We start from the raw sequence: 15954 nt of genomic DNA, 5'->3' as shown, positions 1-15954 counted from the left end.
CATCCATCCATCCATCCATCCATCCATCCATCCATCCATCCATCCATTTGCTGTTTTCACACACCTACTGCATCTAGAGCTCCAGGTCAGATTCTGAGGGCAATATGGAGTTCAGATAAGAAATAGTCTCTACGCTAAATCAGTTAAGCATTTATCAAGCTGCTGCTATGTACTCAGTCCTCTAGATAGAAAGACCATTCTTGCCTTCACAGAGCTTCCATTGTACATGCACATATATATGTACATACCAAACTCATACCTACAAGATACAAGGAAACTTAGAAAGGGAAGGCATTAACCACCTGCAGAAGGTGGAGCTTGAGCTAAGGTTTGAAGGGAACTAGGGATTCTAAGAGGTGGATGGGAGGAAGGAAAGAGAATTCCACATGTGTCTGACAGCTGGTGCAAAGGCACAAGGTGGGACATGGGGTAACATGTATGAAGATCAGCAAAAAAGGCAAGTATGGCTAGACCAGGGGTGGAGAACTTCGCAGAACATTTGTTCTATGAGGTTTGGATTCAGTCAAAGGGCCACATTGGAGGACCTAGAGGGCCACATGTGGCCTTGAGGCCACAGTTCCCCACCCCTGGGATGTATGGTTGGGGGGAATGGTAAAGAAGGCTGGAAATGTCAGCTGGGGATTTAAATGCCAGAGACAGATTGTATTTCATACTAGAGGCAATAGGGAGCCATTGAATGTTTACAAAGTAGGGGAATGATAGGCTTGTGCTTTAGGAAAATCATGCGGGTGACTAGATGGAGGATGGATTGCCATGGTGAGGGATGAGTCAGGGAGACAACTAGGAGTCTATCACCATCCAGAGACAGGCGATGAGGGCATGGGCCAGAGTGGGGGCTATGTGAGCTGCCAGAAGGGAACATATGCTAGAAATTCAGGAATGTCACTAAAGCAACTTTGCAGGCTAGGAGCAACAGCAGCTGTGGGAGAAAGGAGATACTTCGATTGTCCCAGCTCCCATCTAGCCCAGTTTCCTCCTGTATGTCCCCCTAGTCTATTCCTTATAGGACCTTGGGATACCTAGTACCCATCCAGGCTACTGATTGCTTAGATCAGATGGGAGTTACCAATGCTGTTCCTTTTGCTGAGATGGAGGAAACCCCTGGGTGCTCTGTAACTGCTTCCCAAGTTCCTCACTACCTTACTAACTGGTCTTTCTGATGGTCTGCAGACCCATTGCACTGTTATGTGACTTAGCAATAAAACCTAAACTACTTTGGGCTTTCCTCTGCACCCTTAGCACTTAATTGTTAGACTGCTGAACTTTCTTTAGATCTTATCTTCCCACATTAGGGTGTGAGCTCCTAAAGAGCAAGAGCTATCTTCAGTTTTCATATTTCTGTACCCAACACATGATGCATTATTTGGCACATAGTAAGCTCTTAATAAGCATTTTTTTCATTCATTCATTCATTCACAGTGGAAAATATTTTTGTTTGGACATGTTGAACTTGATATTCTGATGCTTATTCCAGGAAAAGATACCCTCCTAGCAGGATGCTGACCATGTGGGCCTAACCCTAACCTTATTCAATAATTTTAAATATTCCTGGAATTGAGGGGCCTGGGCAGCAGCAGACCATGTGTAGTTGCTGGATAAAAGAGGTAGGTGGGTAGAGGGAGAAGGAACTGGATCTGTAGATATGTTAGCCTAGTGTAGAAAGATCCGACCTGACACAGGAAATGTCACCAAGGGAGAGGGTGTCAAACTGGAAGAGAAAGGGGCCCAGGATGGAGTCTAAGGGATTGGGCCATAGATAATGTTCCAGCAAAGGAGACTGAGAAGGAACAGTCAGATAGGAAGGAGGAGAGCCAGGGGAGAGCAGTGCTGAAGACTCTGAGAGAAGACAGAGTATTCAGAGTGTAGTCAACAGTGAAGAGTGAGGACTGAGCATTGGCCATTATTAGATGTAACAGTCATAAAATCTTGGGATGGGCATGGTGGTGCAGCCCTATATCCTCTTACTAGGATGCCGAAGGAGTTTTGAACAGCATTAAGGCTAAAGCTGAGTGTATTCTTATTAAATCTGGTATCAATATGTGGAGTCCCCAGAAGCAGGATGCTGAGGGGGTGCAGTCCTGCTTAAGGAAGAGAGAACCATCCCAAGATGGAAAGGGAGAGAGAGAGAGAGAGAGAGAGACAGACAGACAGACAGACAGACAGACAGAGACACACACAGAAAGAGAGAGAGACACACACAGAAAGAGAGAGAGGTGTGATTTCCTGCAATAGTATTGAACAGGCCCAGATTAAAAGTGGAGAAGGAAAATGTTGAGACTGGCTCAGGACTGAACATTGGCAGGATGTGACTAACTTGTTTATTAAATTCTTAGTAGACTGAATTTAAGGATACAAGGAGTTCAAGGGTAGACGGCTGCATCCAACAGAAGTGCCCAACTATGTAGTCTAGATTAGGAGAGAAGGTGAGGCTGCAGATGGGGCATTGACTGGGAAAACAAGGAGGGATGGATTGACTAGAGTTCACAGTGAAATGAGGAATAGTGTCCTTCATTTCACTGAAGGACAAGAAAATAAACCCCATATATACATTTCAACATGCCTGTGCAAAATAAAATAAAATATATTTTTGAAAAGTCAGTTTCTGTTTGTACCAATGCTTTGGGGAAAAAACAAACAGAACCCATCAATGAGCCAGTGTTTAAAGGATAGGGGAAGGAGAAATGGAAGCATTGGAATTAAAAAAAAAACTGCCTAGAAAGCTTATTTATAGCAGGTGAAAACAAGCCTAGGTTCTCTGATCCCTCTTCCCCAAACCAATATTTTATAGCCTTAAAAATCCTGAAGAATGAAGCCTTTGACGATGAAGTTTCCTGTGAATACTAACTGTATCTCTCCTGCCCGTGAGTACACAGTCTATAAAACAACCACCATTACCCAAATTTATCCATAGTCATAAAAAAGACCAAAAAGAAACCCTGACAAACCCCAAACCAGATACAGTATTACATCGTCTTATAAACAAATATTTATTAAGCCTCTGCTATGAACAAGATTGTACACTTTCTGGGGATAAAAAAATACTGCGGTCCATGACTTTACTGAGATTACATTCTACTGAGAGGGGAGAGAGGCACATGTTCAAAAATAAATTTTATAGTAGTAGTAGTAGTAAAAATAAAAAAATAATTATCAGTTGTATGGCACTTTAGTAGAGCAACCCTGGGGCCAGAGAGAAAGAGACAGTTGAGGGTGGAGAGAACACTCAGCTTGGGGGGAATCAGGAGGTGCTTCTGGGAAGCTATCACTTCATCAAGGTTTGGGAGGAAGAGGACTTTTGTAGGTAGAGATGAAGAGGGCATGCATTTCAGACAGATAAGTAATACAGTCTATAGATAGAGGGTTGGACATGGAATCAGAAAGACCTGAGTTCACATCCTGCCCCAGACACTTAACTGTATCCCTTAGGACAACTGTATACCTTTTCTTATCTATGTAAGGATGATAATAGTAGCACCTGTGAGAGTGGTCAACCTATGTGAAAGACTTTGCAAATCTTAAAGCACTCTAGAAATGTTATCATTATTATGAGATTAGATGCTTCACAACTTCAGCCCTTGTTGCTTATAGATTTAAGATGAAATCCATTTGTGTATTTCATGAGTTTGTGTTATAACCTGATAGGGAGACAGTGCAGTGTGCTGGACAGTGGTGTCATTGGACTTGGAATCAGGAAGACTTTGGTTTGAATCCTGCCTTAGACACTTAACACCCCATGACTCTGGCCAAGTCACTCAAAGTCTCTGGTCTTCAGTTCCATCATCGAAAAGATGAGGAGGTTGAACTCAATGGCTTCCATGGCAACTTAAACTCTCGGTCTCATTTTTCTACTCTGTAAAATGAGGATGACAGCCCCTGCCTCACAGGGTTGTTGTGAGGATCAAATAATACATGTCACGTGCTTCACAAACCATGAGGTGCTGCTGTCTAAATGCTGGCTGTGATGATGCCGATGGTGCTGCTGCTGTTGATGTAATGATGGTGATGATGATGATGATGATGATGATGATTCTAAGGTCCCCATTCTTTGGGGGTGGGGAGCATGGGATACAAGTAACAAAAGAAATGAAAGATGAAGCCCCTGTTCTTGACTTCTCTGCAGCCTTTGCTACTAAGGGTCACCCCCTCTCTCTGGATACTTTCTCTTCCCTTGGCTTCCTCAGTCTTACTCTTGAATAGGTCTCCCTCCCCTGGCCACCTGCCCAACTACTCTTTCTCTTAGCTATTTTTGCTGACTCTTCCTCTTTGTCCTCCTTGCTTCCATTAGCAGTGTGTGAACCCCCAAATCTGTCATGTGCACTCCTTTCTCATTCTATACTATCCCTTGACCCATTAGTTCACATAAGTGTAATTTCATCTCCATGCACTCAACTTCCAGATGTGGCTGTCTAGCCCTAATCTCCCTCTTGAACTCTACGTCCACATCACCATGGGCTTGCTGGATATCTACACTTGAATATCTTCTTAGCTTTTCAAACTCTCCATTTCAAAAACAGAACTCATCTTTCTCTTCAAATTTATAGTTGAGAAAATGAGGCAAACAGAAATTAAATGACTTGCCCAGGGTCACACAGATAGTAAATGGTGCTACTTGCTCCATGGTACCTCTTCTGGTCTCTCCAGCCAAAAGGTCTTCTTTCCTTCCTCAGATTTTTCTCAAATACTTTTGTTAGGTTCTTTCTTTTGCTCTTATCACATTCTCCACTTTCTTGGCTTTTACTTATTTTTGTATCTGTTGTGTAATTTCCAGTGGAGCGTAATCTCCTGGAAGGCAGGGGATTTCCCCTCACCCCCATCTTTGTACTTCCTGAGCATGAGGCCTTTCAAATGACAGTTACTAAAGACATGTGTTTATAATGGAATTTAATTTGAAGAAGAGGAGGCCTTCCAGCCCTGTAACTAGTTAGAAGCATGACTCTGGTGAGGGCTTTTGTTCTGTCTGGGCCTCAGGTTCCTACTCCACAAAATGGGGGGTTGAGACTAGAGGGTCTCCTGGAAGTAGCTTCTAGCTTTAGAATTCAGTGAGTTCCAGCAGGGGAGTCACTTTCATGTGTATAGTGACTAATACTTACCTAAGATTTCTTTTACAGAATGCCTTCTTCTTGAGGGTAAGGACTGCTTCCTTTCATACCTTTGTAGTGTTATTCCCTAGCATAGTGCCTTACACCCAGGATGCACTTGATAAATTATTGTTGAATTGAGTTTGGATTATACATAATCCCCACCATGTTTGTTGCTGTTCCTCTATATCACAGTCATTCCCTTCCCGATCCCTTTGGAGATGCTGCTGTTGGTGGCATTTTTCTCAAGGTCAGTCAGTACTAAAGGCTTTCCTTTCATGAGTAAAGAAGCACCTTCCTACAGTCTCCTTGCAGATCTGGCAGAAGAATGCTTGGTTTGTGTCTCTAAATGCTGGCTGCTGCAGAGAGGGCAGACCTAGGTCCACCCTGTGCCTTTCTAGTGTTGTTTCTGGAGCTGGCTGACTGTTGCTCAGCTACAAGGCACCTCACCCTTAGCATGAATCAAGTACAAAGGCTGCCCCTATGACTGGCTGTTTGAGGTGCCAGCCAGGGATTCTGTACATTTTTTTTCCACTTTGGTTTTTAACCAAAGCATATATACTCATCTGAGGATAGCATGTCCCTTTTCTTTTTTTTAATCAATGGTATGGATGGATTTATTATTTTAATGGAAACCTAGTGAAGTTTAGCATAGTGACCTTGTCTTTCAAACTAGTCAAGGCTGGTCTTTGATGCCTTTCTAGGATGTGGAATAGTGATGATACAGGGAGAAATTTAGGCAATGTAAAGACAAAATTCATCAATGAAGTTATTTTCAAAAATCTCAGTGCTTTTGATTCTGAGACCCCTTGCCTGGGAGTTATGAACATGGCAATTTTTTTTCAATGCCTTCCTCATCCCAGAATTCAAAATGATTTAGTCTTTTCTATGGGATCCTGTCCAGTGATTAGTCTTTAAACAACAGATCAATTCAATTTTGGACCATTTAGGAAGGCAAGAGCTTGAGTCTTTGACATTATATTTCTCTAACATTTCCCCAGAGATTCCAATCTCCATGAAATTGTGGAAAGGAAATGCTGTCACACCTTTTTCTTTTTTTTCTGCAGCAGAGTTGTTCATCATCAACACCATTGATGCAATGATTGTACTAATGCCTTTTCAATGTCATTCCTGTTTAGGGTGAAAAGTTTGGCCCATTTGCTGGAGAGAAGAAAATGCTTCAGGATTTGGATGAAAATATGGACTACAGGTTGATGTGGGAGGTGAGGACAAGATGGTTGCTTTATTTAGGTATTTGTAAATAAAAATCAGGGCATAGAAGGTACCATTTTGGAGAATTTAAATATAAGATAATTCTAGGGTCAAATAATAAGGTATAATTCCTGGTTTTCCTAATTTGTTCAGTTTGATGTTAAAAAAATGTGTATAATCTTACACACACACACACACACACACACACACACAATTGCTGAGCTGCCAATGTGATTATTCTTGTAATAACATATTGCTGGATTCTGGTTCTTGTTGCTTTTTGCTAAATCTAAACTCATCCCTAACTACTCTCAGATAACTTATTCGTAGACAACTCCCACATCAGTAACAAGCCTTTTTCTGTCAGTTAAAATATAATCAATTTTGTTTCGTGTCTTTGGGTATATGTGTGCATATGTTTGGGGTGTGGGAACTTGCCATCCCCAATACCTACCAATTCTTTTCCCTAAAGAGTGGTCATGATATAAAGTCACAGGACTCTTATAAGTCATGGGCTTCTTTTCTTTTTTCCTGAACCATGATTTTCCACATTTTCTCTCTTTCCTCATCTTTTTACATCTTTGCATTACAGTCACAAAAAATCAGAGTGCAAGTTGATTTAATATGGAGGCTCTTCTTTGTATAATTTCTCTACCTCTTCATCCTCAGAAATGGATGTCAGTGAATCAGTAGCCATTATTTCCATGGTCATCTTTTTGTCAATACATATCATTGGTACTGAAATACTTGATGAACAATTATTTCACTCCTTGTCGCCTTTGGTTATATGGTAGAACTCCATTCCACCAGTCCTCTTTTTTTTTTTTTTTTGGCTTTCCCAAGGAGTAGCTGTAAGCTATCCTTCATTTAGCTGAAAATTCCTACTTCTGGCTTCATTTATAATAAGGTTGTCAAGACTGGTATGCTTCAACCTTTCTGGCAAAATGCCCACTTGTTTGTCATTGGGTAGGAATCTTATATTTTAAGGTACTAATCAACAAATTAAATTTTGTCTAAAAGTTTATCCCAGATGTATGTGAAAACTGTATAATTCTTTTCTGCCCTGTTTCTCGCCATTCTGTCATCATTACTGTAGGAATGGAAGGGAACAAGTCTGACTGCCATTTTGTAGTTTTGTTTAATTTTATCATTGCTATGGGAAAACAAACAAACAGACAAAAACATTACCACCAATTGCCCACCCTACTGGTCATGAACCTCACTGAAACATGTTATGTCTCTATCAATAAATAAGGCATCCCATATAAAACACACTTTTGCTTTTTAGGAACTTTGGTTACCTTCTTCCCACTTCCATGCCTGTTAACCCATTCTTTGTGTTCTTCCTTTGTCTGTATAGTGATGACCGCCCTCTGATTTTCTCTGTCAAAATAGGTTCATGTATTGATCTCTTTGTCAAGGGCTCTTCCAGCTCTAAACATATGATCTTATCAATGTATATACTTGCAGTTTCTATAATCATTTGATTCTTGATTTCTGTGCTCTTATTTTAGGACAAATAAATCTGGCATCCAAAAAATATGAAGAAACGTTAAAAATTAAAATAAAGTAAAATGTATTTTGTCAAGATATTGTAACTGTGGGATTGAGACTCCTTGATCTGATGCTTTTCAGATATTGTATTCACAAACACATCCTGTAAAGGGAAGGGAGTAGGAAGCAAAGAGAAATCTCTGACTCCTGATATTTTATAGCAGCTTGGGTGAAGTTTCCATAGAAGTGGAGGACATATTGAAATGATGGACTAAGAGAAAAGTTTTTTTCAGTATCTTCTTTCAAATCCATTTATTAAATGCTCAAGTTTAGATTAGTTGTAATGCCCACACTTCTGCCACTTATAATCTATTAGGGGAAATCAAACGCAAGCACAGATAAACATAATAACAATAATAACAAGATTAATATAGCATAGTGATCCTACAGATGGTTACATCCTAATGTTTCAATGAAACTAGAAAAAAACAGTTATTTTATTCACTTGTGTAATAGTCTTTCAAGCATTATGTATAAAAGAATAGCAACAGCATAACAGTTTAAAATACATTTGGTGTCTGAGCCCTGTTGGGAAAAAAATGAGAACAAGATGATGACTATAATGAGAGCAACTTAGGTTTATTTAGCATTTTAAGGGATATAAAGTGCTTTTCACACAGTGTTTCATTTGACTGAGCCCCACAACATCCCAGTAACACATAACATCCCAAGATAAGGACATCGGAACGATACAATACTAGATGCTTTTTGAGTTCTGTGGTGAAAAGGCCTTGTGGATCAGACAAGCTGAAAGAGACCTCTTGGAAAAGCTCAGTTAGTCAGTCAACAAGCATCTGTCTTCTAGACATTATGCCAAAGGCAAAAAATAAATAGCCCTTGCCCTTACAGAGCATACATTTTATTATTTTTTTAATTTTTTATAATTTATTTATTTTTTTAGTTTTCAACATTCACTTCCACAAGGAGAGCACACACTTTAAAGAGAGGAAGATGATATGTCAATAGCTGGGTGGTATCTGAGTATTCTTGAAAGAATGGGTAGGAATTCAGAGGGAAGAGACAGGAGAGGAAGTAGAGCATTTCAGTTACAAGAAAAGTGTAAATAAGCACATGGAGGTGGGACACTGATGAGACCATTTTGCCTGGAGCAGAATTCATGGAAAAGCAATATGAGATAAGGCTCAAAAGGTGAGCTGGTTCCATATTTTGGAGGGCCTAGAAAGCCATCCAGAAGATTTCAAATTTTACTCAAGGCCATAGGAAGTCATTAAAGTGTTTTGAGTTAGATGAGTGAGATTACTACAGGGAAGATTATTCCATCATTAATGTGAAGGATGGATTGGGGTAGAGAGTATCCACAGAAAGATCTGTTAGGTATTCTAAAACACAATAGAAAAGAAGATGAAATTACTTGTCAACATGTATTCTTCATCTCTCCACTCTTAGTAGTATTAGTGATTCAGGATTAGTATGAGCATGGTTTGACCCTTGCCATATGTTTTATGAAATGTCCTGTGGGTGGTTATGATTTAAAAATAATTATTTTTAATATAGATGTGGCTTCTCAATGACTGTACATTCTTGTTTGCATCTCTAAGACAATGGCTGTTCTTGGGTGATAAGTGGTTACTGTTTTTGATTGGATGGGATTGTAGGATCCCAGGACTGTAAGATCCCAGGACTGAGAGCTGCTGTCCAACTGAAGCTCTGTTCTGGGGGTGGCCCTTTGCTTTTATCCTGGGTGCTTTGTTCACATTTCTCTCTTTCCTTCCCCTGTCTCTGGACACCTACAGCTGTCCTGCTGCTGTGGAATCAGCTCCAGGCTCCCAAAAGGTTTTATTTTTTAGGACAAATGTTTTTAATTTCCCAGAATCCTTTCTTGTTCCTTCTTGTTTATAGTGGGCCTTTAGGTGTTTGTGACATGGAAAGTCCTTGTCCAAATGGTTTTCTTTCGCAGATGGTAACATTCTGTTTTTTTGGGGTCCAAATGAAATGGTTTAGTCTAGAACATAGATTGAATTGGCCACCCAGGAAGCCCTGTAGACTACTGAGCCCTGGCATGGAGCTGCCAAGGTCAATGGCTCCCTATTGCTTCCAGGATAAAATCCAAATGCCTTGAAGCCTAGCATAGAAAGCCCTCTGTAGTCTACCTCCCCTGCCTAATTCTTTTTGGTCTTACTTTATATTAGCCCTCTTCACATAATTTCCACTCCAGTCCATTTCACTGTTTCTATACATGGCATTCCATGTCTTTTTTTTTTTTTTACCAACTGTCCCAATACTTTGAATGCACTTCCTCTCTCCTCCTCTGACTCATAGAACTCTTAACATTTTCAAAGACAATTCAGCTGCCACATTTAATGTGAGGCCTTACCCGATTTCCCCAGTGGCTAGTGCTATCAGCCTTTTGAGATTTTTTTGTATTCTGGAATCTTAGATTGAAAGTTGAGTGAGATCTTAAAGGTCGTAGGGATCCCAGATAGCCAACTTGAAGGCTGCCTAGTCTGGAGTTCATCAGATCTCACTTCCACATTTTACAGAGGAAGAAACAAAGGCCAAGAGAAATTTCATGACTTGAACAGGATTACAAAGCTAGGAAATGTCTGAGGCAGGATTCAAACTTGGGTCTTCGTAATTCCAAGATCAGCACTCTAGTCATCATATTGTAATACTTTCATTCTTTTGTACTTAATTTTCTTTGTATCTGCTGTATCCATACAGTAGAAGGTAAGTTTCTTAAGGGCAGAGAGTTTATTTTTTTAATCTATCCACCTTATCTAGCACAGTACTTGGTACAAGAGAGTTGACTGGTAAATGTTTGTTCAATTAAATTGATCCTTTTTTCTGTAATAAGGTTTTAGAACAAAGTGACAAGGTCAATTGCAGGCCTGGCCCAATATGAATTGCATTTACTCATGACTCTCAGGAGGGCTTTGGGACAACTGGACTATAATTTGCTGGCTTTTAGGTAGCCTTCCCTGCATGCTGGCTGGTGGCTGAAGACTAGTACTAAAAATGTGACTTAGAAGTATTATTGGGATCCATGGCATAGAGGTTGGGTGTAAAAAAACAAACAAACAAACAAACAACAGACAAATTGGTTTTGGTGGAGTGCTTTTGTTCTGTTAATGGTACTGCTCACACAAGGTACCAAACTTTGGCCATTCCTTCCCTCATGGAGGAATTAGGATACTTATTGTAGTAAAATCTTGAGTCTTTGATCATGTATATCCTCTTAAAGACTTAAATTCTGCCAAAGTTTCCTTTATGTATTTTTGGAATCGATTATAATGTCTATTGTTCATGACAATTGTTATTCAGAGTGGGAGGGTTAATTTTTGTTGTTCAATTGTTTTAGTCATCTCTGATTCTACTTGACTCCATTTGGGGTGTTCTTGGCAGAGACATTGGAGTGGTTTGCCATTTCCTTCCCAGCTCATTTTACAGATGAGAAAACTGAGGCAAACAGAGTTAAGTGATTTGCCTAGGGTCACACAGTTTGTAAGTGTCTGAGGCCAGATTTGAACTCAGGAAAAGGCTGGACACTATCCATTGCACCTCCTAGCTTCCCAGAGGGGTTAATACAACATCCTCAAGATTGTCTGGCAACATATAAGAATAGTACTTTTTTATATTTTTATGTGAAGACATATGATGGGTTGCAAATTATGGGAAAATGTATCTCAAGAAAATGTGTGATTTCCAATGAATGCTACCTTTGGAGTCAAAGGATCTGGGTTTGAATTCAGACTCTTGTTAGCCATGTGACCTTGGGCAAATCATTGGATGTTTGGGGGTGTTAGCTTCTTTTATAAAATGATGGGGTTAGAGTCAAAGACCTCTAAAGTCCCTTCTATCTACAATACTGTGACCGTGGGCCCTTATTTAACATTAGGAAGAATGAAAAGCAGTGTAAAATGCAGGGCTGGAGTACATCTCTAAGATTTTGTGATTCCATGACTGAGGACATACAAAATTCTATGGGAACAAGTCATTTTTGTTTTCAATCTCCTTTCATTTCTCCTTGACAATTTAAAACACATTTACAACATTTGAGTTTTTGAAAATTGATGCAGGTTGTTTTTAATTAGGAAGGCCTTCTATCTGGTTTGTTTTGGGGATGAGGTGGGGATTGGATGATGCTTTTGGTTAAGTAAGATGCAAAGGAAAAGTTGGTTGATTTTTGCTCATCGAAATAATATATTTCAGAAGGGTTATGACATTACTACTATTGAACCATATCTATTTTCCCCCTAAGGCTATTTAAGCAGAGTTAAACTGTAGAAGGTTTTATAATGGATGAATGAATGAATGAATGAAAAATCATTTATTAAATGCTTATTGTATGCTGGGCACTGTACTCAGCATTAGGAATACAAAGATAAATAAACAACTCCTACCTTCATAGAGCTTCAATAATGATAGGGTAAGATAACATATCACAGGGAAATAATGGTTGAAGAGTTGTGTCTTGGGTAGGGAAGCCAGATCATATGGTGATTGGATATTAATCATTTGTCATGGAAGAATGGAAAATGTTCAAGTATCATTGAATACTATTTCAGGTTCAGACCATGTATGTTATCAAGGAAACAGCCTTGTTTGGTACAGGGAGGCTCATGAACAGATGTTTGGCCTCTAGTTGGTAATTTTTTTTTCCTTTTTGGGGACCACACCAAACCTATTGAAGAAATGAAACAGTCATCACACCTGCTTGCCACATTTTGCACAGCCATATGTATTAGCTTGTCAACAGTCATGTCCAATGCAAGGTTTGGTTTTCTTTTTAGTACTAAAACAATTTTCCCTTCTGATTTGTTTCTGTCTGGCTTTTGGCCACCAAGAAAGTAAGATATTAGCACAGAACACATTTGGAGATTTTCTGAAGATTTTAACCCAGGCTGTTCTTATTTCTTGGGATGGTCTGAATCTGAGTCTGATTTAATTGAAGGCAATCTGTGAGTAGCCTGGGGTTAAAAACTGATGCCAGGCTGGAATAAAACATCAGCTGGTTTACAGATGTTGGAATCCAGGTCAGGAGATGGAGAGTGAATCTAAAATCCCGTCACGAAGGAAGAGTGTCAGGGGAGCTCAGGAATTAGCTGAGACTTAGTGAGGAGAGCTAAGGACAACAAATGTGAAGTCTTACTTTGTTTTGTTTGTTTGTTTCTTCATTTTTTGTAGCTTTATTAGGGAAAACAAGAGGATCAGAGAACAGGCAGGGCCACTGCCCAGGGTGGATGGGAACAATGGAAATGAATAGAGAGAGAAAGTGGATACTTTCTCTAATTTTCCTTGTTTTTTCTTTAAAACATTCTTAAGGAGACTGAATTCCAGGCCTGAAAAAAAAAGAATAAGAAAGACTTAAAGGATGTTGAAACCCAAGGAAAGCAGGGAGATAATAAGAGAGTACAATAGGTGCTCTTTAGAAATTCAAGTCATCACGGGCCAATGAAAAGTATCCCAGGGTGCTGGGCTAGGAGGTGGGTGGGTGGGAAGGGAGCAAAGAACTGAAACCAAACCAAGCCAAACTCCTGGATGTGGTTGCTGAATCATTTTTAGGTGCCTTTGAAAACGCGAATGATAGAAATGTCATGGAACTTGAAAAGGGAAAATCTCACAGTTTCAACAAAGGAAGTTGGGTTCATGAGTTGGACTCACATTCCTGAGAAAATTCTGGAATGTATCATTAAAAAGTAAGAATAAGAGATATAACTTAAGTATTGCTTTAATGTTTACAAAGTGCTTTATAAATATCTCATTTTATCTTGTAACAACCCTTTTTACACTATTTTTGCACTTTTTTATTTGTACTTTTTCATTTATTCATTTGCATTTTTGCACTATTATTGCCATTTTTAGATGAGGAAACTGAGTCAAGGAGAAGTTAAGTGATTTGCTCAAGGTCAAGAGGTATAAGTATCTGAGACTGGATTTGAATTCAGGGCTTCTTCATTCAGTTTCCAGCACTCTAACTACTACACCACCAAGTAGCATCTGGCTCTCATGAGAATTTAGAAAGAAGAGTGTTGAATGAATGGGTGGATGGATGAATGAAGGAAAATGCCATTTATTAGGTACTTATTATATACAAAGTACTATGCTAATAGCACTGAAGATCACAAAGTAGAAGCATAAATTTATGGGGAACAAGTCATGTCAGATTAAAGTCCTTTTTTAATGGGATAATCAGACTGGTTGATCAGGGGATCATAGTGATGCAGTTTAGAGGTTCAGGGGTGCCGGGACCCCAATATCACAATACACAGATACTGTCTGAAAGAATTCGACCCAAGTCTTCTTTCAGTCAAAGACAAGATTTATTAAAACATCTGTCATATTGGGCAGACTCTTAAGGAGTCTGAACATTAGTAAATTATTGGCTACATTTTAAGAAGCTGAGCAGTGGCTAGATTATAAGAATCTAAGCAGTGACTAGATTATAAGAATCCCAGCATCTTAATAGAGACAAGGTGGACCTTATATACAGAAAGACTGTGGGAGGAACCTAGGAGTGGTCAGTAAGCTGGGGTGAACAGAACTCCTGGGACCTGGACCTTTTGGCCAAGGGAGAATGGAGCCTAGCTAGGATTAAGGGTGGGAAATGGTCAGGGGCCATACATAGGGAGGTAAAACAAAGGAAGGCCAGGCTAGATTAACAGAATTGGGGGATTGGGTGTAGACACAATGAAAGCCCAGTTGATGGGATTATAGCCTCAGGCCAATGCCAGAGATTTGGCCAAGTGGGAAAGTCTAGGGTTTTTCCTTTCTGGGATTTGGATCCCAACCCCATCAATAGCCTCATGGATTTATAACTAGAATGTACCTTGAAGATCATTATAATCCCCTCGTTTTGTAGATCAGGAGTTCGAACCCAAGGCTGGTTAAATAACTTGTTCAAGGCTGCCTATCCTGAATTTTCCATTTGCTCACACTCCACACAACCAACTAGTTGTCAAGTCTTGTCAACATTATCTTATAGGAGCTCTCATACATGTCTTCTTCTTTCCTCTGACATAGTCACCACCCTCATTCAGGCCTCAATCACCTCCACTCTTAGTTTTTGCAAAGGCTTCCTATTTTTGTCTCCCTGCCTCAAGGCTCTGTCCTCTCCAATCTGTCCTCCACTCATTTGCCAAATATATTTACTAACATTTTAAAAAATTTTGAGTTCTAAATTCTCTCCATCACTCCCACCCCTCCTCCACCCACTGAAAAGATAAACAATGTATCAATTATACAAGTGAAATCATGGAAAACATATTTCCATATTAGTAACACTGCAGAAAAAGCAAGAAAAATAAAGTGAGAAAAGTACATTTCGATTTGTACTAGAGTTCATCAGTTCTCTTTCTGGAGGGAGATAGTATTTTTCATCATGAGTCCCTTGGAATTGTCTTGGGTCATTGTATTGATCAGGGTAGCTCAGTCTTTTACAGTTAATCATCCTTACAATATTGTGGTTACTGTGTGCAACAATCTTTTCGTTCTGCTCCTTTCATTTTGCATCTCTTTATGTATGTCTTACAATGTTTTTCTGAAACTTTCCCTCTTGTTATTTCTTATAGCACAATCCATTGCAATCATGTCACAACTTGTTCAGCCATTCCTCATCTGATGGGCGTCCCCTAAATTTCCAATTCTTTGCTACCACAAAAGAACTGCTATTGATATTTTTGTACATATAGGTGCTTTTCCTTTTTCTTTGATCTGTTTGGAATGCAAACCCAGTAGTGGTATTGCTGGATCAAAGCACATACACAATCTTATAGCCCTTTGGGGTTCCCAATTGTTCTCCAGAAGGGTTGGACTAGTTCACACCTCCACCAAAAGTTCAATCCTGTGTCTATTTTCCCTATCCCTTCCAGTATTTGCCATTTCTGATAGGTGTCAGGTGGTTTGCATGTCTAATCAATTGTGATTTAGAGCATTTTTTTATGTGACTGGGGATAGCTTTGATTTCTTCCTCTGAAAACTACGTGTTCATATCCCTTGACTGTTTACCAGTTGGGGAGTGGCTGTCATGTTTATAAATTTGATTCAGTTCTCTACATATTTGAGAAATGGGGTCTTTATCAAAGATATTTGCTATAACCTTTTTGATTATTACTTCATTATCTATGATATC

General features: G+C 39.5%; 1 protein-coding gene across 1 annotated transcript in view; it reads left to right on the top strand.

Annotated features, from left to right (window-relative positions):
* PRDM5 (PR/SET domain 5) overlaps nt 1–15954 on the top strand; it is a 169422-nt gene that overhangs the window by 2383 nt on the left and 151085 nt on the right. The window contains exon 2 of the mRNA XM_027853751.1: nt 6239–6322. Coding sequence (XP_027709552.1) covers nt 6239–6322 — 84 coding nt within the window. The remainder of the gene's footprint in view (nt 1–6238; nt 6323–15954) is intronic.

This window comes from Vombatus ursinus, unplaced genomic scaffold (assembly GCF_900497805.2).
Source record: "Vombatus ursinus unplaced genomic scaffold, bare-nosed wombat genome assembly UNPS02010193.1, whole genome shotgun sequence".
NCBI lineage: Eukaryota > Metazoa > Chordata > Mammalia > Diprotodontia > Vombatidae > Vombatus > Vombatus ursinus.
This window is presented reverse-complemented; position numbering and strand designations above follow the sequence as displayed.